Source organism: Canis aureus, chromosome 1, assembly GCF_053574225.1.
Source record: "Canis aureus isolate CA01 chromosome 1, VMU_Caureus_v.1.0, whole genome shotgun sequence".
NCBI classification, from domain to species: domain Eukaryota; kingdom Metazoa; phylum Chordata; class Mammalia; order Carnivora; family Canidae; genus Canis; species Canis aureus.
In genome coordinates this window covers 36,644,686-36,668,196 of record NC_135611.1, presented here as the reverse complement: position 1 = coordinate 36,668,196, position 23,511 = coordinate 36,644,686, and the positions used below count along the sequence as shown (strand labels likewise).

At 36.5% G+C, this 23,511-nt stretch overlaps 1 protein-coding gene across 11 annotated transcripts in view; it reads right to left on the bottom strand.

Moving 5' to 3' along the window:
* UTRN (utrophin) overlaps positions 1–23,511 on the bottom strand; it is a 505,421-nt gene that overhangs the window by 63,847 nt on the left and 418,063 nt on the right. For all 11 annotated transcript variants that reach the window (XM_077895925.1, XM_077895964.1, XM_077895934.1 and 8 more), the window contains 4 exons: positions 22,779–22,857; positions 19,379–19,439; positions 5,389–5,450; positions 3,661–3,735 (listed from right to left, as the gene is read on the bottom strand). In XM_077895925.1, the coding sequence (XP_077752051.1) occupies positions 3,661–3,735; positions 5,389–5,450; positions 19,379–19,439; positions 22,779–22,857 (277 nt within the window). The remainder of the gene's footprint in view (positions 1–3,660; positions 3,736–5,388; positions 5,451–19,378; positions 19,440–22,778; positions 22,858–23,511) is intronic.

Sequence of the window (23,511 nt, the reverse complement as noted above, 5' to 3'; positions counted from 1 at the left end):
TCACACAAAATTATGATTTTCTCTTTTCAAGGGGAGACATATGACAGCTCAGTCATGTGGCAAATGAAACAAACAGCAGAATCATTTTCTAACTGACTTTCAGGCTTTCTCTTTAATCTCACATATGAGGCACAGGGGATCGAGTGGAAATGAATCATCATTCTCCTGTTCTGCAAAACCACACAGTTTAACACTTGACCTTGGGCTTCTAGAACCCTTATATTCTTGAATTGTTTGACCATTCCTTCTCAACACTCTCCTACTTCCTCTTCCCCAGACATGTCAGAAATACAGGTGGTGCTCAAGGTCTTGTATCAATGTCCCTTCACTCGGTACTACTGATACCCTCACTCTTTCAATATTTCAGTAATTCCTTCTTTCTGGATGGCTCCAGATTGTTTCCTCATCCCCCATCTCCCGTCTAAACACCCAATCCACATTCCTGCTGTTCTGTTCCCAAAAAGAACTATACTATTCTCTTCTGGGGACCTCCATCTTCATATGTTCCAAATAAAGGTCTTGACTTATTATGTTGCAATCCAGTAATGGTGTTACCATCTTCTATGGACCAGGAGTCTGCAAATCCTGAAGTGTGCTAACATTCTCCTTTCACCCTCTGCCAGTTATCAACTGGCAAATCCCCCTTAGTCATCAGTTCTCCCTCCTCCTTACAAATCCTTACTCTCTCCTCCCTGCTCCCACCATTTGCCAGCTTAGCCCCTGTGATTTTTTTTTACCTGAACTATGTATTTGTCCCTGTTCACTCGGTCCTTCCTTTTGCCTCAGGTATTGTCTAAAGGAAACATCTGCATCTGGGCCTATCTCTGAACTCCCACAAAACAGAAAATGAGTCTATGAAAAACACTGCAAATATTAAATGAAACATTTTGAGAGACTGAGGAACAAAAAATTAAAGGAATCAGAAAAGGTTTTGTGAAAGAAAGTACTGGCCTTCCAAGTGGATCTAAACTGATTTTGAGGACATTTCTGAATCCTGGACAGATAGCTCATAACCTACTCCATTCAGACTCCACTGCATTCCCTGAAAACCATCCACACCTCTGATGCTGATGTATAGAAGTCCCTTTCTTCTTACCCCTGGTTAATAGCCATGTGCCTAAATCCTGTGTGAATTTTAAAGCCTGGCTTGTGTGCTTCATACTCAAGGAAGCTTGCCTTGTTCGCGATGGCAAAGACCATTCCATTCTGAGGAATCCACTGAAAGCATGTCCATGTGTAACACGCTATCTCTAAATGGACGTTTCTCAAGTGTGGGAACCAAGCCTCTTTACACAGTCTTATCTCCTGCACAGTCGTGGCATCCAATAAATGAATGAACAACGACAGAGCAGTGACTGCACACCCTCTACACTAAGACCGTGTGCTGGGTGGGGGTTTAGACAAAATGAGACGACCCCTGACCTGAGCCGTTCGCAGTGGAGGTAGGGCACTCCTCCTGACATTATCTATCAAACAAAGGCAAGCATATGGCGCTTAGGTGAGAAACAGTCGTTACAGGCAATCATAAAGTTCTGGAACAATTGGAGGCAGGTGGGATTAGCTTGTAAACATTTCCAAAAGAAGTAAATTTTTAACAGTGTCTGGAAGGAATAAAGGGTTATGGACCTTTGCAGAGGAAGGGTCAGGGCATTTCAAGTAAACAGAAAGGGTGGAAGGAGGAGGAACAGATTAATCATGAACAGGTGAGTCAGCAAGTGATCCAGAGGCCTCAGGCTGATGGGCCAGAGGGGCCGAGGCAGAGGTGAGGTGAAAGTGAGGCCAGGTGGTTCCAAACACATCACCTCGAATATTTAAAACCCAATGCAACCCAGCCCTTTTCTTACAGTGCATTTCTTTCTTTTTTAAAATATTTTATTTATTTATTTATTTACTAGAGACACAGAGAGAGGCAGAGACATAGGTAGAGGGAGAAGCAGGTTCCCCACAGGGAGCCTGATGTGGGACACAATCCCAGGACTCTGGGATCATGACCTGAGCCAAAGGCAGATGCTCAACCACGAAGCCACCCAGGCGTCCTCTTAGCCCTCATTTCTAAATGTCATGGAGCTTGGAAGGAGGAGGTGTTCCTCTTCTGTTCCTTTCAGGTTTGAAGGATGGAGCCGAAGGAGGGAGTTCTTTCTTGAGAACTCAAAAGAACCAGTGGAGGAAAACACCAAATGTGTTAATATGTTTATCCAGCCAGAAGTGCTACAGAAGTTCATCACGACAAAAAGTGGTCTTCGGTCAATGGAGATTTGGGGCTGAGTCATTTGTCCTCATTTTATAGCTCATCAGGCCTCAGAAGACCTTCCAGATCTGTCAGCTGGATACTGGACATGCAGCTGAGCCTCTTTCAAAACTGCTGTCACCATGGACTCACTGAGCTCACTGAACATCCCTTTTGTGTGTTCCTAATTCACTTCCTATTCCCCTCTGGCTCAACATACAGATCACTGGCCAGAGTGTTGGCTTTACTGTGTTGAACTGGTAATTCTGCACCATTTGCTTCCAGTTATCTGGGGCTCTGGATTATGTGCATCAAAATCATCTCATTTTTCTTTCATCCATAAATCTGGAGGCATTTTTCTTTTTTTTTTTTAGCCCTTGAGACTTCTCTTCCACATGTAACTTAAGTTTCTCTCATTTTAAAGCTTTGCATTGCTGTGGGGTTTTTTTCTGAATGATTCTACACTTCTCTTTCCTTACCTCTCCTCATGTAACCAGCTCATAATGTAACTCTAATTTCTACTGACTTTTAAAGAGAAGATTTTTAACCTTAATATATCATTTTCCACAGAGTAATATTCAAAGCTTCATGAACTGTCTAGACATAATATAATTGTTAACAAAAGGTCGCAAGAATACTTGGAATTATTAAGATTATCCTGCCTTAAAAACATAGGCAGTTTCCATATTAACTATCTGATGAGACCTACATGTTCTTTGAATAGACTCGATCATTAAAACTATGACTACAAAGAGAATTCAGATAGGTTATATCTATACTTTATTATTACAAGTATTCATATTTCTATTTAAATTTAGGTTGTTTGGGCATTTGTATTGGGGGGAGGAATAACTCTTTGGTAAAAATGGCTATCACAGAACATTACTCTGAGAAAACGTTCTGCAGGAGAAATTCATGTTGATAATACCAAACATCTCAAGATATATTTAAATAAAAACGGAGCTTTTATCTAATTTTCTAGGTGCCAGTTCAAATTTGGATCAGGAAAGTTATTTTTTAGTATTTCTTTATTGTATTATTTCATTGAATCAAACTGTTTGGAATCCTATACTTCCAAATGAAGACAAAGTACTAAGAAGGCAATGATCTACTACTCTGATTTCCTAATTTAATCCTTTTAAATTGGGTGGCAGCATAATTTTTGAAAAAGCTTTTTATGTTACTCTTGTATTTTGGCTAATTTTGTTCTCCAACTGAGAATGGAATATGTTCATTTGTTTTACTACTGCATGCGTGCTGATGGGACAAATAATACAGCATTTATAGAAACACAGCCAATTCCTTGAGTGAGATACACTAAAAATGAGATTAACTCTACAAATACATCACCCTCTTCATTTATCTCTGCCTTAAAAAAAAAAAAAAAAAGCAATCCAAAGAAGAGAGTGATTAACTTTGGTAGAATAACTCACAACACAGTGCTTTTTGTAGTCTTCGGATTTTGATGGCTGTACGGTAGGCAGAGAAACGTACATTATTCAGGTCAGCTGAAATGGAAAAGGGAACACATTTGAAAGCATGTTTATTATTTAACTTCTACTGAGTGGCAAGAATATATTTGTTTACTTCAGATGATGGAAAGGTATTATGTCTGTTTTCATTAAGAAGTCTTCTCTCAAATTCCACAGCATTTATTTAAGAGAATAATTAAATGTTCACCAGGACCATAGTGAGATACATTCCAAAGCAGTGCTACACAGCTTTCAAGAGGGCGTTATCCAATAGGAAAAGGAGGGAAATGAGGAAAAGGAAACATGGCCTGTTAACTTCTGAATGCTTAATAAATCCATCACATTGTAGGCTCAGGGCTGTTTCTTCTCTACTGTTGGGAGGGACTCTCCTCCCAGGGAATCTTCCGCAAGGACAATTAGTTTTCTGTCGATGAGGCTGTCCTGTCCCTCTCACTACTCATAAAGCTAGTCTTATTTCTTCCATCCTGATCTGTTTACTTCTTCTGCCCTTTTATAGATATGGTTAAAATTATCTCATTATCTATATTCAGATCTTTAGAAACAAAAGGTTAAGTGTAGTTAATAATACTGTATTGTATATTTGAAAGTTGCTAGAAGAGTAGATCTTAAAAATTATCACAAAAATAAAACATGTTGTAGTGAGATGAGGTGATAGATGCTGACTAGACTTATTCTGGTGGACAGTTTCACAATACATTCAAATATTAAACCACTATATTGTACCTCTGTAACTAATATAATCTTGTATGCCAATTATATTGCAGTTTAAAAAAACAACTTTGGTATCAAAGTTTGGTACCAAATTTTTGGTACCTAAAAAGATTTGGTATCAAATTAAAAAAAAGATATCATAATTTCTTTCTCTGTTTCTTATAGACAGAGTATCTGTATTAGAGACTGGAACTTAAGCAAACTCAGAAATCATCAGTTTGTACCCTTATTTTACAAACAAAAGAAACCCATTGATTTTCTCCCACTTGTTCAATTCTTGGGGTCGCCATCAACTATCCACATGAAAGCTCAATAGAAGCCTGACATTTAAAGAGATTAATAAGGGGTGCTCCCTCCCTGTTGAAATGGGAGTGGGTGTGAGTCTTGGGGTGTTACTTGCCTCTCCAACAGTGCCTTATCTACCCAAAGAGAAAACTCTTTCAAAACCACTGGACCAACCTAAAGGAAACAGACTAGATCATCAATTCAAAGTCATATGCTACTAGAAATCTACAAGATCAGATTTCTCGTCTCATGTGTTTTCTTACATTTTTATATTAAAATGATTGTAGCTTTTCATGACAAAATGAAATTAGGTAAGCTAATTTAGTAAGATTAATTGAATAAAATGTGAGCTAACAGGAAATTTAAAGCAATGAATTGGAGGTTGCTGTGCCATAATTGTTTTGTTTTTAGGGAAAGCTGAAGTTTAAGATGACTCAATGTGAAGGAGCTTGTTTTTAAAATCAACCTCGTGCTATTTCAAACCACATGTTCCCTTGAGAAGAAAGGTAAAAACAGTTTCCTGCATTGCCCTCAGAAATTCTACTGCTTTTCTATGTCAGTGACACAAGCTTTTAAACATACTGTGTCATGGAGGAAAAACTGGTGGTTAGTTTCCATTTAAGAATATACAACTATCAGTTGTTTAGGCTAATTAAATAAAATAGCACTCACCAAGAGATTGAAAGAGTTCAGTCATTTTAGGATGGTCCCAACAAGTTGTCTGTGTTTGATGGCTGGGGGAAAAAGGTAATATATTAAAATTAAAGAGCATACAAATTAATGTATATCACACAGAACATATGCAAAGAGAGTATTTATCTTAAGGTTTTTTTTTTAAAGATTTTGTTTTATTTTATTTTATTTTTTTATTTTTTTAAAGATTTTATTTATTCATGAGAGACACAGAGAGGCAGAGACACAGGGAAAGGGAGAAGCAGGCTCCCTGTGGGGAGCCCATTGCGGGACTCAATCCCAGGACCTTGGGATGATGACTTGAGCCAAAGGCAGATGCTCAACCACTGAGCCACCCAGGCATCCCCTAAATTTTTAAAATACATGCAAAATGATCCCTATATTGGGTCATTCTGAATCCTGATGTCCAGTTATTACATAACATTTGAAACAACAGTAATAAATTTTTATTTGGGCAAATATATTGTGAAAATATAAGTAAAAAGTTTTTGTCTCTTTCAAAAAGATTTACAACTAAAAATTAGAACCGAGATAGGAAGTGTGACCCAGGGGCCTCAGGCTTGATGCAGCCAGATCAATGTAGTTTCCAGAATAATTCTGCTTGTGTTAGGCAGATATAGATCCCTATTCAGAATAAAATCCTCCGAGAGCAGAAGTGCTGTAAAGAGTTGCTAAACTTTAGAAGTCCTAATCAAATTTCCAAAGAACAGAGAAATGAAGAGTTTAACTCTGAATAACATCTTCACCTCACAATCAAGTAAGCCTCCCTCCTTGTTAACCTTGAGTCTCTCCTGCCTCAGTGTAAATTAGTCCTTTGCCCCTGTAGGGGCTCACTCAGAGCCCTAGACCTGATACAAAGATTATTTCAAGCTAAAGACATCTGAGATTGAACAGATGTGGAAAGAAGTCTTTTCAGAGCCTCCTTTATCTGACTAAAAGCAGAAACTTCTGGGAAGTGAGGCTTCCATAAATCCTTTTTCTGGGTGAGGTTTGTGGCTATGAAGAAGAAGAAAAACCACTTGCACCTGCATAAACAAACATTATCACAAACTTTCTTATCTTGTGTTTATTCTCCTAAAAAAACCATTTATCTTTCCTAAAGAAACCTATTGGGTCTTCACAAAGGAGCCTTTTCTCCCCAACTTCTTTCCCCTACTCAGTGAGGTCTATATGCCCCAAATTCTAACCACCCCTTTGAGTTACTCATCAGTGTATGTGTAAACAAATGCTCTTCTCTTGCTGATGTGTCTTTTGTCAACATAATTCACAGAACCCCAGAAACTAAACCTAAGAAAGTGGAAGAAAAGTTGTTTTTCCTCCCAACACACCCTTCTTGGTGTGTATCTGAATTCTCCGCTCCCCTTCTGCATGAATCTCTCTTGTCAATGTGACTTCATGCTTGTCTCAGCAATCAGCCTTCCTTGGTTAACCAGGACTTTTTAACAGGCATCAAACAGTTTTTCTCCTGGTACTTATTCTGCACTTGAGAAGTTAAGTTTTAAATTTTCTCTTTTTCTAAAAATTCTAAAACTAATTCACAGAATTTGAAGTCTTTCAGGAATAAGATGAAGGTAGAACAGATCCACATAGTGCTTAAATTAGGTTCCTGCCATTTGTGTATGTGTATGTGTGCGTGTGTGTATGTGGTCAACCGCTCTTAACTTCCATGGGTCAGTGTCCTTATATTTAAAAATAGTTTACTGTCCTTTTTCTAGGTCAGAATAGAGTAATAACATTTAATAGTACTCAAAAGACTTCTTGGATAACGCGCAGTTCTTACAAAACTGTTTAGTAAGCTAAGTGAAATGGCACAGTACACAAGAGAATGGTATTAAAATATTCATACAATCAAATAAAAGAGATTTTTAAAAATCTATGTTATATATCCAAAAGTGGGACATGTCACCAGGAAAAGGACATCATCACTGTTACACAGGCATATATAACAGAATTGTCCAAAAACCCATAATTTGTTTTGAAAAATATTTAAAGTTTAGGTATGAAATTGGGTAAGTAAAATGTCCTGAGAATTCTAAAATCTCACACAGATTAACATGCCTAAAATGTGAAGGTCTATCTCAGGAAGAGCTGGAAAGTTGTCTAGTTCTCCTACCTGGTTCTTGACACCAATGCAGAGGCAAAATGTTTCCGCTGTGTACTCTGCTCCTGAACACCAACCAAACCATTCTACCAGTTTACTCTGTAAGTTGCTCCAACAACCACAGAGAAAGTACTGAAGCTGTCTGACCTAAAATTCTTACAATTCAGTGTGGCCCAGAGCTTGATAAAAATGCAGAATCTTAGACCTCTACTCCTTCTATTGAACTGGATCTTCAATCTAACAAAATCCCATGGGATCAGTATGTACACTCATGTGTGAGAAGTAATTGACCTCAAAAGCTTCTAACGCATGAAGTAAAAAACAAAACAAAACAAAAAATAAAGACACCTCCAAGATTTGTTAATAAAACAACTTCCTCCCTACCATCAATAAGAATTAAAAAAGGATTTGCTGGAAATACACTGTAATTTTAAAAAAAAATCCATCAGGAGATCCAAATGTTAAGACAGCCAACTAGTATTCCCACAATGCTTATCTCTCTGAATTAATTAATTAATTAATTTTTAAAGAAGATTTTATTTATTTATTCATGAGAAACAGAGAGACAGAGAGGTAGAGACACAGGCAGAGGGAGAAGCAGGCTCCACGCAGGGAGCCTGACATGGGACTTGATCCCGGGTCTCCAGGATCATGCCCTGGGCCAAAGGCAGTGCTAAACCACTGAGCTACCCAGGCTGCCCTCTCTGAATTAATTTAAATCCCCATGGCAATTTGTCCAGAGGCAGACATCCCATCATGAAGGACCAGATCAAAGTCCAAGAACCAAACTAAAGCTCTGAGTAACTTGGAGCCAAACTTTATACTTAAATAACTAATGTAAGTACTCTTTCTCTAGAATCACAAGTGTGGAGCTTTGGCAAACAACTCCTATGGAGCCACAAGGGGGAAATACCACCATGCAGTGTGGCAGTGGCTAAGAATTCAATGAGAAGACCGGCTTGCTAATGGCTCTTCTGAGTGAAACCCCGGACAAGAAGCTGAGGGAACACACACATTTGGCAAACAGATGGAGGGAAACAGCATCTCCCTTTGTGAATTCAATACCAGTTGATTCATTAGGCAGAACTGCCAATGCTGAAAATAAACACAGCCTCTGGTTACAGAAGTATAACTGCAGCTTACCAAACAACAGTTAAAAAAAAAAGTAATATATAGTTGACTGTTGGATTTTCTTTTTTTTTTTTATCTCTCTCTCTCTCTCTCTCTCTCTTTTTCTAGTGGGGGCAAGGTTTTAAAGCAAAAATCCACCCCAAAGGCTCTAAGTATTTGAACAGCTGCAGATGGCTCAACTCATCCAGCCAAAATGCTTCCAAGTCCTCCCAGAGTAGGCAACCAAAACAGAATCAAAGTAGCGTTCCACCTTCCCTCAACCCCCGCCAAATAACAACAGTTTAGGTTCTGGCCTACCTCAAATCCGAAAGAAGACTCTTAGAACCTAATATTGCGCAGCTTGCTAAACTACTAAAAAAACTAACAAAGCAGCCATCAACAGGTAAGTCCAAAATCATATGAAGCGAGCGATAGTGAGAGCATATGACATATAAGTAGGGGCTGAGGGAGGCTAGGTTTACTTGTATAGGTAAAAACTGAGGCCTTTCATGTGGGCAAAGAGTTAGTGGTCTCTGAACTATTTTAAACTCAGCAAACTGAAGAAAACTCATAGCAATGCAAATATTTCTTATGCATAGAAATGTAAATCGTGTTCATTGGGATGCAAGTGATTACTACCTGTGGACTCTGACCGGTTTATCAGCTTTGCACCTGTGGGAAACTTCACTTCATCCCTTGTTTGACTATAAAGAAGGACTTCTTAGAACTTCTGATTCCATTAGTGAGTTAAATGAAATCTTTGACACATGTTCTTTTTATATTTATATGTGACTCAAGATTTTACCTAATTTTTATTTATTTATTTAATTTTTTAAAATTGAGATGTAACACTGTGTGAGTTTAAGGTATACAATGTGTTGGTTTGATACATTTATACACTGCAGTAGGATTACCACGGTTCTGTGAGCTAATACCTCTATCCCATCACATGATTATCATTTCTGTTTTATGGTGAAAATATTTAATATGTAGTCACCTAGCAACTTTGAAGTTTAAAACATAGTACTGTTTCGAGTAATCACTGTGCTGTGCATAAGATCTCTGTTAACTGTTTTTTTTTTTTTTTTAAATCATCCTTTAACACCCTGGATAGTTCTGGTTTATACCTGCTATCCTGTATACTTATTAAAAGAGGACTCCTTTACTCTTATATGTCCCAGCTGAGGTAACATGTGCTCCCTGTATTTTATGGATTTTGATGAAATAATGAACCAATAAGGTTAATAAGGCATACACATTTCTACCTATTATTATTCATATGTATTCTAATGAGCCATCAAAAGTAAAACACAAGCTTGTACATCAATGTATAGAACACAAAATGTTGTAAAACAACAGTCCAATATATGAGACAATGAACCAATGGCAAAGTAACTTTTATGATAGATTGGTAAGATATTGATTTCTGGGCAACAGACTGCTCTGAGGAAGATACTTTTTAAACCCATCTGTCCTCATTAGAGTGGTCTCATTTTTTTTCCATAAAACCTTAAATGATGACAAGAAAGCATACTGCTTACCCCAAAACTGACAAACACATTTACTTGTTACTTATCTACTCAATTTTATGCTTGAAACTGGATTTTTTGAGTTTTGCCATGTGTCCTTTTCATTTCAATTACCATTTGAAGGACATATAAGAGAAAAAATTAAAGGTGAGTCAGTTAATTGAAAATGCAAATGAGAGAAAAAGAATGACCCATATTGTTCAGGGATAAGACAATCTCAGAAAGAGAACTATTTCTTCTTTGCTGTGAATAGTGAAAGATAACACAGGTCAGGATGCATAATATTAATTACAATAATGACCTATTATTTGAGTGTCCAGTCTGTACCAGGTGTTCTTCCAAACACTTTCCTTGTGTAAACTCAATCCACATAAAAATTCAATGAATTAAGTGCCAATAGTAGCCCATTTTACGGATGAAGGAACTAGGGTAGGGAGAACACTTCGATAACTTGCTCAAAGTCTCAGAGTAAGTAGTAGAAATGGAATTTAAACCCAGATGGTCTTATTTCAAGCCTGAGTTCTTAATATGGAAGTATACTTGCATGACTGAGACTTTAACATCTTTCTGATGAATCTGTCTAAATCTGAGTCCATGGTCCATCATTATAATCATTGTAAACACTCTCATCTGCCTTGCTTCTCTCTCACTCCTGGCAAAACCCAAGCATGGATCAGCTCAATTACTTGCCTTCGCTGGACCTGAGCAGCTGTGCATGAATACAGCTGGAGAAAATCACTCAACAGACAGACTAATTTTACTTTAAATATTTAACTTCAAACCTCAAATGTCCAACTGCTGGCAACTACACAACATTCCCTAATAAACTTGCTTCCCAGACCCCAAGACAATTTACTACTGCCTTCTCCCTCCCAAACCTAAGTAAGTTACCCTCCCTGCCTTGTATCATTTCACTTGATCTCATACTTCATTGAAAAACTAGAAACCACCAGATTAGGACTCTTTCATTTTACCACCATCAAATCAATAAATTTCCTTCTATCTGCCAGACTGTCTTCTTCTCTCCTCCTTCCTGAGGAATTCCTCCCTATCAAAGGCTGATTCTTTCCAAAGATTTCTTTAAGAACTTGTTTTTAACTTCCTTCTCAGTAAGACCATTCTCTAAATTATAAATGTTGGAGTGTCTACCATCCTTACACAAACATACACATGCATACACACACACACACACACACACTCTCTCTCTCTCTCTCATCCCTACTTTGAATCTACATTTCCTGTTCTCTATTACCTTTTTCTCCTCTTGACAGACAAAATTCTCAAACAGTGTACAACCTCATGTCCTATTCACTACTAAATGCACATCTATTTAGTTTCCAACTTCACTCCTCTACCCAACTGGCCCTATTAAATTACAAGTGAACTGCATGTTGTCCAATGGAGTGGCTGCTTTTCTGTCTTCAATGCCCCAGACCAGTCCTCAGGATGGGGAGAAATAGGGAAGAAAAAAACCCCAAAAGTCACAAAGCAAAGGTGGAAGCGAAGAGATGCTGTGTAAAAGAGAATCTCCAGAATGAAGCTGACTTGGGCTTTTGCCTGCTCTGTTAATATCTGCTTTACATATGCTTCTGAAAGTTCATAGAAGAATATAGGAGTCAAGCAGGAGCTCCCAAATCATCAATCTGCACTCAGGTGAATAAAGTATAAAGAGTGAAAACAAATTCTGGCAATCTGATGCAATGTTGTTTATCTGAGTAGCATCTTCTTAAAGATCTAAGAGATGACATTCTCATTTTGGAATTTATAATCCCCCCAATCTTTAGTTCACTTGAGACCAGAAAATAGAAAAAAATAAAAAATAAAAAAAAAATAAAAAGAATAAAAAGAAAATAGGAAGAATCTGGAGTACTCCTGCCAGTATGCAGATTCTTACTGTTTGTGTGTAAGCTTGTGTGCATGACTGTATGGAGGGGCCCATGGGGGATGGCTTGGGCAGGAAATCAGGAGGCTCCTTCCTCCACTGGGGAGACTTAAGGGTTCAGGTTATATAGAACTTCCTGAACCCTCAACAAACACCTTCTGCCATCTTCGAGGCTTTTAAAGGCAGGAAAGACAAAGTTACATTTTTTTGAAATGTAAGAATCAATCTAAGGGAAAACCTAAGAAAGTTTGAATGCAACATTTCAAGAAAAAAACTTTTTTGTTTAAATTCCAAATAGGATACAGGATCCGATTTGGTAAGATACTGTAAATGCATAGTCTTCCTTAAAAAATGCCACTAGCGGGCAGCCCAGATGGCTCAGCGGTTTAGCGCCGCCTTCAACCCAGGGTATGATCCTGGAGTCCCAGGATCGAGTCCCACATCGGGCTCCCTGCACGGAGCCTGCTTCTCCCTCTGCCTGTGTCTCTGCCTCTCTCTCTCTCTCATAAATAAAATCTTAAAAAAAAATGCCACTAGCTTGTCATGATAATGAAGACACAAGGCAGGATCACTAAACAGTCAACAATGGATAACTCCAAACATATTGGGTTTAAGTCTAAAATGCACTTAAAATAATTTCAGGCTCAAGAGTAAGTTAAAAAACACAAACATGTGAAGGGCTATATAGAGATCAAGGCTACAGCACCTCAAAATACAAACGTCAATATTCCAGTCACAGTTGACAGAACAATTTGCTACAAAACAAAACGACAAAGTTTGCTTGTAGTTGTTTTTAAGTAAAGCAGTAGAATTCATGACCAAAATGGGTGTGCCTGGGTGTGCCAGGAGCTTCAGGTGATACCTGTATCACACTCCATAAACTCGGCCCAGAGCTCAGAAGGAGCCTCACCTCTGACCCAAACTCTACCCCCATGTCCCTATAAGTTCTCAAACTAGGGAGGGTCAGACCAGTAATGGACATTAATCAACATTCCTGCAGGTCATCTGTTGTTGAGTTGGCTCTGGGGAGTCCTCTATATCCATACCCGGTGTGTCAATTCCAGGATTATTTCTCACCAGAGTTGAGTTTATCATTGTATCCTTCTGGTTTGTTTTTTTTAAAGCTGAATTTATGTTATTTAGATTTTTTAAAATGTACTACTTTATTTCTCTCATATGTAACTTTTTAAAGGAGAAAGTGTTTCTATATGGTTGTATTGAATCTTACACTATCATTTTACTTTATAATCCACATAGAAAAAAGATGATCTATTTCACAATTTACTTGATCATTATCACTTTTGTACTTTTGCTAGTTTCAGTGACTATTTTAAAAATTTAATCTTTACAAATCAAAGCACGAAAATCTCCTCCTCTCCAGTGGCCCCATAGCGACCTTTCTGTTCTGTCGAGTAGACCTTTATTAATTGGATCCCTGACCCTAAAAGTCAAACTGTAGAGTAAGGCTGATGGTGCTACTATAATACAACGGAACCAAGTAATCTATAAGATGCCAAGCCCCAATTCCACTTCATGGTACCCCAGCAATGTATAGATGAATGACAGGAAAATAATAACTTCTTAAGTCCTGCATTAGTCAATATTCTTCCCAGTGTCAACTTCACCTGAATTATCTTAGTACATCAGGGCCCTGGTAAATATACTGGAAATTGTCCGGTTACCGTTTGCCAGCAAAAGGCTGTTGTAGGGCAGCTGGTCTGCTCCTAAGTTTTCTCATTAGCCAAGGTGTGTTCACTTGTCTGCAGCTGTCTCTAAATGCAGGAGGAGGCTTAGGGATCCCAAGATGCTTACATTCTTTCATGAAACAATTTTGTTTTTCCCTCATCAGCAGAGTTGGCCCAATGAGTTTGAAATATTTCTTTTCAACATAGATAAAGTCTCAGACTATTTCTTGTAAAAATGGACTCTCCAGTACATTCTCTTAGGCTTCTATTTCATTTCTTTATCATTAAAACCAAAACACAAGCTGTATTTTTGGAAAGAGACTCACGTGTGTCTCAAGTCGTCTCCACTTAAAAGTCTGGCACCAAAAGGATGCAATCTCTCATTTTGATTAAGGAGGAAGAGAGATGAAGACAGCTGAGGAGACCTTTCAGAGAGAACTGTATTTATCTTTCATTGTTAGTTACATCTTTGTTATGGATTTATTTTGTTTTGGGATGAGTTTTCTCCAATCTTTTTTTTTTTTTTTTTTTTTTAAGATTTTATTTATTTATTCATGATAGTCACACAGAGGGAGACAGAGAGGCAGAGACACAGGCAGAGAGAGAAGCAGGCTCCATGCATCGGGAGCCCGACGTGGGATTCGATCCTGGGTCTCCAGGATCATGCCCCGGGCCAAAGGCAGGCGCCAAACCGCTGCGCCACCCAGGGATCCCTTCTCCAATCTTTAAACATAAAACGCTTTATGTTGATTTCTTCTTTATTTTGTTATACACACACCTTTGTTAGCCTGGACTTTCTTGTTAGGCTGAATATTTGGATAGCCCATTGCTGCCACTCCTCTCTGCTCTTACTTAAGGAAGACATATTTTACCTACATCACTAAACAGGTCCACAATTTCTCTAAAGAAATAAGCATTAATTCTTTCCTTTAGATTGTACATATGTAATGAGACAAGTATATACAGTTTATGCAAATAAACTGCATGACTGCTATAAAAAACAGCAACTTGCTCTCCAAGATTTCATTTACAACTATAAACTTTGGTTGTTGTCCCCTGCCCCCCACCTCCCCGAGCAATTGATGGATTAGGGCAGCAGAGAATGCCCTTGGGAGGCAAGAAAGGAGAATTATCCTTAATGGACATGAGAAAAGAAAAGGAAAATATAAGGGAGATGTAATAAACTGAGCAAAATTTTGATTTAGGCCTATTCATCAAGAGGAGTGTGAATAAGACAGAGAATGCATAGTAGTGGTATCTGTATATATAGTTTATTCTGATGAATACATTGTAATATTGAGGAATGCCAGTTTTAGAAAATGTGATATGCATTATCTGTTAAGAAGAGATTACTAAATGTTCATATTAAAGCTGTGTGTATGAGCACACTTAAGACTCCATAAAGAATTTAGGTTTGCACCTCAGATTCTAGAGGAAAACCTGTTAAGATGCGAATGTGCAGCCCTGTCACAAGAGCTGCATAATCACTTCCATCCAAAGCTAATGCTTACCAAAAAGTCACACACTCTGGGTTTATAGATGACATCGTAGAGGGAGAAAGGAAAACCAAACCATTTCTCCTAACTTCACCTTACTAACTTCTATGAAAGAGTATGACTTACTAACAGCCTGGACATGTATTGAATCATATATGCTAAAAGCCCTATGGGACTTATGAGTCAGCCCTGCTGAGCATCCTAATCATCAATGGAAATCTGTCCAATGACAGAAATCTCTGACCTTGTAAATGAGGAAAGGTAACGGGGGCCACAGAGTTTCTTCCACTACCTCTGAACTCCTGTCAAGGTTGACTGGCAGGACTGTGGAGAATATTTTTCTACCTACAGATAAGCGCCTTTGTCTATTACTGTACTGCAGTGTGACATTTCCTTAAACATATAAACCATATATTACCGCACAGAATTAGCCTATGAAAATTAGCTCTGCACTCAATTGCTGGCACATAGTAGGTCCATCGTAAAAGGCAATCAGTCCACAGTATGTCTGCTCAAATTTTCTCCACCTGATTGCTCCTTCCTTAATATGTCTTCATCCTACCCAAATTTTCCATGTGACTAAAATTTATGTTCTCTACCTCAGGCAACACAGAGAACTGGAGGCATAGCAGTCAAGAGGGTAGGAGCTGGAGTCAGTCCCTGGGTTTCAACACTAGCTCTTCCACATACCGGTTGTGGAACTCAAGCAAGCTATGTGTGTACTTGTTATCTAAGTTGTTATCTAAGCCTTGCCTGTAAATGGGGGTAACGACAGTACCCACACTTCAACGAGAATGAAGACAGAATTCATGCACAGGATTAGCACAGCGTTGGCAAATGAATATTCAAAAAATATAATGATCATTATTATCACCCACTATGGCTATTTATTATTATTATTATTATTATTATTATTTCTGGGTCAAAATGAGAAGCAATGAGTTTTATATGGTTAATGTGACATTAGGAAAGTTCAACTCAAAACTTTTTTTTTTTTTTTTCAACTCAAAACTTTTACTCATCATTCCCTTGATGACTGAAACTCCCTGGATACTAACTTTTAGCTGAGGAAATGAAAAACGTGTGCGAAACACAAACACATAACTAAAAATTCACAGAGAAAGAAATCTGGCTTTTATGGTAGATTTTTGTATATTGTAAAGGCAGCAAGAGCCATTTTAGGTTTCCTTAAACTGATAGAACAATGGGCTGTCATTGGATTATACTAGAAAAAAAATAACTATATCAGCTTTGGAAAACCTACCTTAGAAGCACCAAATATAATTTAAAGATATGAGTTTCAACTTAAGATAGTAACATAGAGAGATTTATACTACACCGACTATTACAGTTCAGATCTGCATTCTGTCATTACAGAAACAAGTGAGTCCTGGAATCGCTGCAGCGCATTGCAAAATATTAATGAGAAAACACCTCTAGAGAAAGAAATGCATTGGGAAGCCATCAAAATATGTTTTAATCTATGAAATAAAAATATGAAATAAAGACAATTTGTTCTTCCCGTAACTTTCTCTCTATATTCTGGCATTAGAGTATACAAAACAGTGTATGTGCATATTGAATATAACTAAATTTCTGCCCGACTCATATTATTTTTTGGCCAAATTAATACATCCTAATATGCTCCAGGAAACTCTAGCTGCATGACAATCATGCTAAATTTGCTTTTAACATGCATTCTCTACTTACTTGCGCAGCCATGCAAAAGGAAGTGTATATTAAAAGCCCTTTCACTCATTTTTTTACTTGCTTATTAATTTACTTGGGAATTAAATTCTGTTTTCATAACAATTTTTCATCTGGAAATACTGGCTCACATTAACTCTCCCTCCAGAGATTGATGTACTTTATAATAAAGAAATAAACAGTTAAGTTACACAACAGAGCAGGTAATGAAAGAATCTGGCTAAAAAGTTTTCTAAAAATAAGAGAATTCATCTTATATACCTGGAGAGATTTCTAAATATTTCAAAATCCTAAAAGATACTGAACAGTAAAACTATATATATTCAAGACAATTCAATCTTTCACTAATGTGGAAGATGCTACAATCCTATGGGTCCCACTAAACATATTGGCCATCGTTGTATTATACATATTTTGAAGTGCTGGTCATGGTGCTCTAGCCAATGAGATGCCAGAGAAACCAGCTTTTAGTGTACTGGTCTGCCCCATCAGAACTCATAGTCTGAGCAAGAATATAATTCTGTGAGAACCTACCAAAAAAATTCTGAATCAGTGAAACTCTGACTTTTATAACATTGTTTTTAGTCATATATAACCAACTTGGACATAGAAATTCCTTTTCAATAGCAGTGCTAAAGTTAAAGATGGATTTTTAAAATGACAAATCAAATAGATAACCACTGTATGACATAATCAAACAAGAGAATTAATATTTTCTTTATCCAGTAAAGACAAAAATCTGCCTTGTTGGGTCCAATCTACATTTTTTAAAAAATCAGATAATGAGGATTCTTTGTCACTTATAGTAAAAACAATTTAATTTCAAATAATTTCATGGACTTCTTGATTTTGTATAATACATGTATCAGTTTTCTATTGCTGCTGTAACAAAGGACTCCAAAATAAACGTCTCTCTAAGCTAAAATTGAGGTTTGCAGGTCCATGTTCCTCCCTGGAGGTTCTGAAAGAGAATCCCATTTGCTTGCCTCCTCCAGTTTCTAGAGGCTTCAAGCATTTCTTGACTCATGCTCCCTTTTCCACCTGCTGCTATTATTGTTATTATAGCAATGAAAATATAAACATTTTAAAAATGGTTTAAACTTGAATGAGAGGATTACACCCTCTCTCAATAAAGACATGCCAATTTACCCAGCCTCCGACTTCTTTCCATTCATGCTTGCACAAATCTGACACCAGCCAACTGCTTTCCTACCTTATCCTTAAGTTTATCACAACCTAGTAAGGACAGACTGTACACTGCAAGAAGTAGTAAATTCCATTAAGACAATGTAACATATACTGTTTTTATATTTCATATATGGTATGGTGATTTTTTTACCCTGAGGACACATCTCAGACTACAATAAAACCTTCATAAGCATATACTATTTCACAAACATTGACTTCATTTACAAATTTTTCAGGAAGAGGGATATTGGAAGAGTAGACTATTAGTATCAACATGGATTTTGGAGATCTACATGCCATTTACGAAAGTTACAAAGGAAATTGACCCAGAGATCTTCATCTAACTCGCCTGAGGTCAGTTAGCTAATCTGAGACAGAGTTGACTCTAATAATAGTGATTATTTTTCCCATAATTATGATGCTATTCACCATACACATAAAACAGAGTCAGCTAGTCAGCTGTTGCCACTTTAACACATTGTAAAGAAACAGCTTTGCTAATTTACACCTCAAGGGACTGTATCATTCTGTCCTAGGATGATACTTAGGCTAAGCCAAAGATCAAATCCTACTCAGACCTTGTGTAAATGGTATAAAATGCATGAAATGTTACATAATAAGGAGAAACTTAGTATGTAAAAAGGAGAAATGTCAATTGACAATAAAAAGGGAAGGATGATAAACCTAAACTAATATTGCAGGTAATTTCCATAAGTCAAAAAAACCTGAAAATACTGAACATTTTTTGGATAAATACACTGCTTCTTTTTGATGGATTAAAATTAGAAGAGTACAGCACTTTTTACATGGATTTTTAGGGAGAAATAAAAATGGTTTAGAATCAGTACAGTCTGAGAAACATCATGTCAAGAGTTTGACAGATTTATTTACTTAAAGATTTATTTTTTTTTTGTAATCTCTACATCCAACAGGGGTATGAACTCATGATCCTGAGGTCGAGTCTCAAACTCCATTGACTGAGTTAGCCGGCACCCCAAGAGTCTGACATATTTAGAAATTTTGTCATTTTCCTCAAATACTTTAAAATCTGTTTTAAAAAATATATAATAAACATACCTATAGCCTAACCTAATAAACTACAAATATTACTCTGATTTTTAAACTAACTTCTTTTAAATATTAAATATATATAGTTTCCTTCAGATAATAGAATTGAATTCCATTTTCTAAACTTACAAGGGAAAGCCTCTTAAGTTATCAACATAACTTAGCTTTTTTGGTATCATAAAGGAGAATTAAAATCAACTTACTTGATGTAATAGGGCACTTTATTATGTGAAATGGATCTTTGCCATGGCAGCTGGACTGAAGCTGAAGAAACAAAGGGAGGTTATTGGAAACACTGCTCACCCAAAAGCCTCATGCCATAATGCAGAACAACTGAACACATTTTATAGCCAATTCAATGAGAACTGTTCTGGTTTTTGAGCTGGATTCCTATAATTATGAAATCTGTAGGCTAAACAAAGAGTGGCTTTTTTTTAAAGATTCATTTGAAGCCAGGAAAGAAACAACACAGGTTCAATTTCAAATGCCAACTCTAACTAATTGAACCTGTTGCTAAAAATACTGTTAAAAATCAAGTTTTATTGTTTATAACCACCACAATTGAAAACTTTGTGCTAACCAGAAAATGCACTCTGTATATACTTTTTGATTAAGCTAAAGCCAAAATTAATTTTACCTGGTATATCCAGATTATACACTAGATTTCGCACGACTGAATTTTCCAGATCATTAATAACGTACTTTACTTTGCTTCACAGGAATAACTATCTAGGACAGATGGCATTTAAACAAACTCATTTGTATGAATTTTTAAAAGGAAAGATTAAGATAAACACAGGCAAAGGGTTGTAAAAAACAACAACAACAACAACAACAAAAACCAAGGTAATTATTGGATAGAAGAATTCCAAATACTTACTTTCATCTGAAATGCCCAAAAAACACAGTTTCCTAATTTTACATTAGATATCACTATGATTGAGATTTCATACTTTGTTTTAGGTACTTATTTTTGTTGAGGTACTTATTTTTTACACTTCCAGTTATTCCTTATTTATAAAAACATATTATTCCTATATAAATCAATTATTTTAAGACTTATACATGCAAAGCTAGAGCAACTAAGGAATTTTGCTAATAAACAAGCAATTCAAACAAATCTTTGCAATTATCACTAGACCCTCATATAGCCAATTGTCGTCAATGATTTTTCCTGAATTCATGTCATATTAATATCTTACAAAAATAGAGCATTCTAAACTTAGCAAACCATTTTCAAATATATCCATTGATAAGGAAGCCAACAAAAACATATTAGAGCTCCACTTGATACATAAAGAATTTAATAAATACTCAGAAGTGAAATAACTTGCCTTAGAAATAAGGCGGAGCTCAGATATGATCTCAAGATTTCTGACCACTAGTTCAGCAACTTTTCTATTCAACAATTATCCTTCTCTTTGTAACATGTGAGCACTCCCTCCTCCAATTATGTCCATGAAAATAGAAAAGGATGATGAAAACGTGGAAGTAGGTATATTAAATTTCTCATTAGAGCCAACCTCATTTCAGTGTTGGCACCAGGCTAACAAGTCATTTTTATTTTGTGTCTAACTAAACAGACTACTTTTATAACCATGGCTGAAGTCCAAGAAATATTATAAGGTCAATGATTCCAAGCAGCAAGAGATAACAATTATTCAATTTATTAATTGGTATTTTGTTTATACTTCTCCATTTATGTTAATAATTGTTTTGATTCGAAAAACTCCGACCTCCTTGGAATATCAGTGCCATACACTAAAAGGCAACATACTTGAATTTCACAAAGTGCATGTGAATTTTACCATGTTTCCTTTCCTAAAGTGCATGAGTTGGATTTTTACTATGAAAGAATGGTTGTTGCTAGGGTAGGTGAAAGTGTAGGGTTTGGTTTCATCAATACTAATAGATAACTAATCCTAAAAACTGTAAATAGTGTCACAATTATTTATTTATTAAATTCCTCCTTATTTTGGCATTAGCACATAGCTTAAATTAAGATTAAGAAATCTGAAGTAGTTCATACCTAATGAGGATACTGCAAACTTAATGACTATCAATACTGATAGCATCCCAACTTTAGAAATGCATCCTTATACTCAGTATATTGCAGGAAGGTCTACAATCCTCAAAGACAGGCTATCTAAGGGTTCAGGTGTGTGAAACGGAAAACATGTGTGCCTGTGGGGAGGGGAAGGAGGGGAAGAGGGAGAGCATGACTCTCGAGGACAGGAAGGGCAGGAAATGACTAATTCAGATTCTTAAAACTGTGAAAATAGAAAAGCCTGACCTTGAATTGAGGTAAAGCAGATTACTGACCATGACAAATGATTAATGGAAAACCTAAATGAAATCAATTTAGTTGGAAGACATGGTATTACTTCAGTTTTTTCTATTATTATAGATACAAAGAAGTTGCCATATTGGGAAATAAGCTGAGCCTTAAGTTTTATTTTTTTTATTTTTTTGAGCCTTAAGTTTTAAACTTCACTTATATTGAACTAAACAAACCTTTCTGACATACGTTTGCCAGGAAAAACAAAAGTAAAGAAATTAATAGTGAAAGCACCAGTGCCAGGAACTGTGTTAGGTGCTGTGAAACTCATTGTGTTTTCTCACTTAATTTTCAAGGTGATCCGAAAAACATAAGTATTGTTATAGTAATTTTAAGATAAAGAAATTAACTTTCGGGGATCCCTGGGTGGCGCAGCGGTTTGGCGCCTGCCTTTGGCCCAGGGCGCGATCCTGGAGACCCGGGATCGAATCCCACGTCAGGCTCCCAGTGCATGGAGCCTGCTTCTCCCTCTGCCTGTGTCTCTGCCTCTCTCTCTCTCACTGTGTGCCTATCATAAATAAATAAAAAAATTTATAAAAAAAAAAAGAAATTAACTTTCAGGAATCAACAGGTCTAATGAAAGGCAGAATTAATATTTTAATCTTAATTTGGATGATTCTGAGTCCTACATTCTTGAGCTTCCCCAGCAGTGAATGATAAAGTAGGAGCTTAAATTACTTACATAAGATCTTATTAGCAGTCTGTAACATTTAACATTTCGATTGGAGAATATTACATAAAAATCTAAATATGTGGTTTGGCTACATCTGTAATACTTGACCAGAAGAAAAACTAAGTATGATTACAGTGAACCTAATAAAAATCTCAAAGATTCATGGGGAGCTATTTTTTTTTTTAATTTCTAAAGATACAGGTACATTTTAAATTAATAAACACTTTTTAAGAAGAAAAACTAATTAGAAATCTTAAAATATAAAAATGATCTCTTTATTGTGAAAAAGTTCATAACCTTTGCTGATGATATAGCAATGACAATATGATACTACATTAGTTATTATAGCTGATGGTCCAGTGAAAATCCATAGCTAAAGACAAATTGTTTTGCTCCATTTTAAAGACTGTGACAGATCATTACAAGTAATAACCAATAAACAATATTGTAATTAATCTTAATATTACTTCTTATACATTTATCTAATATAAGTAAATATATCTGTAGCAAAGAATATGGCTCCTTGAGGGAAAGTGAGAGAATATACTCATTCATTCAATTAATGAGAACAGTCAACTTTGTTGGTACTTACTAGAAAGAAAATGCTGAGAGGATGGCCCAAAATCTCTATGGGCTTCCTGAAGCTGTTTAAGGCGATCATCCACAGAAACCTACACATATAAATGCAAGAAATAATTTGTTTTGAAAACAATGACTTTAATAATATACTAGATTTAAGTATTTTTTTATTTAAATTCAGTTAGCCAACATATGGTACATCATTAACTTCAGATGTACACTTCAATAATTTATCATTTGTATGTAACACCCAGTGCTCATGACATCCGGTATCCTCCTTAATGGCCATCCCACAATTATCCCATCCCCCCACCCACCTCTCTCTCCAGCATCCCTCAGTTTACTAAATGATGCTACTGCCCAAGATAGGATTCCTGTAAAGACTCTTTATCTCTGGAATCAAAGTACTAGGATTAAAACAGACTTCTGGTACAAAGTGACAGACAGCAAACAGTACTCTTCTAAGCAGTTTATACAAATTAACTATTTTAACCCTCACAATAATCATATTGGGTTATCACCACTTTACAGATGAAGAAATTGGGACACAAAGACCTGTCCAAGGACAGAAAGTGAGTACAGGACAGTATTAATCTGGTGCCAGAATCTATTGCTTTACTGTTCCTCTACATTGCATTAAAAGCAGTAAAGCTCTAAAGCATCTAAAGTTAAGATGTGGCCTTGTGGCCAGGGGCCACTCATCTCTCTTTTACTCTTTTAAAAAGTGCCACAGGAAGCAAATGAAA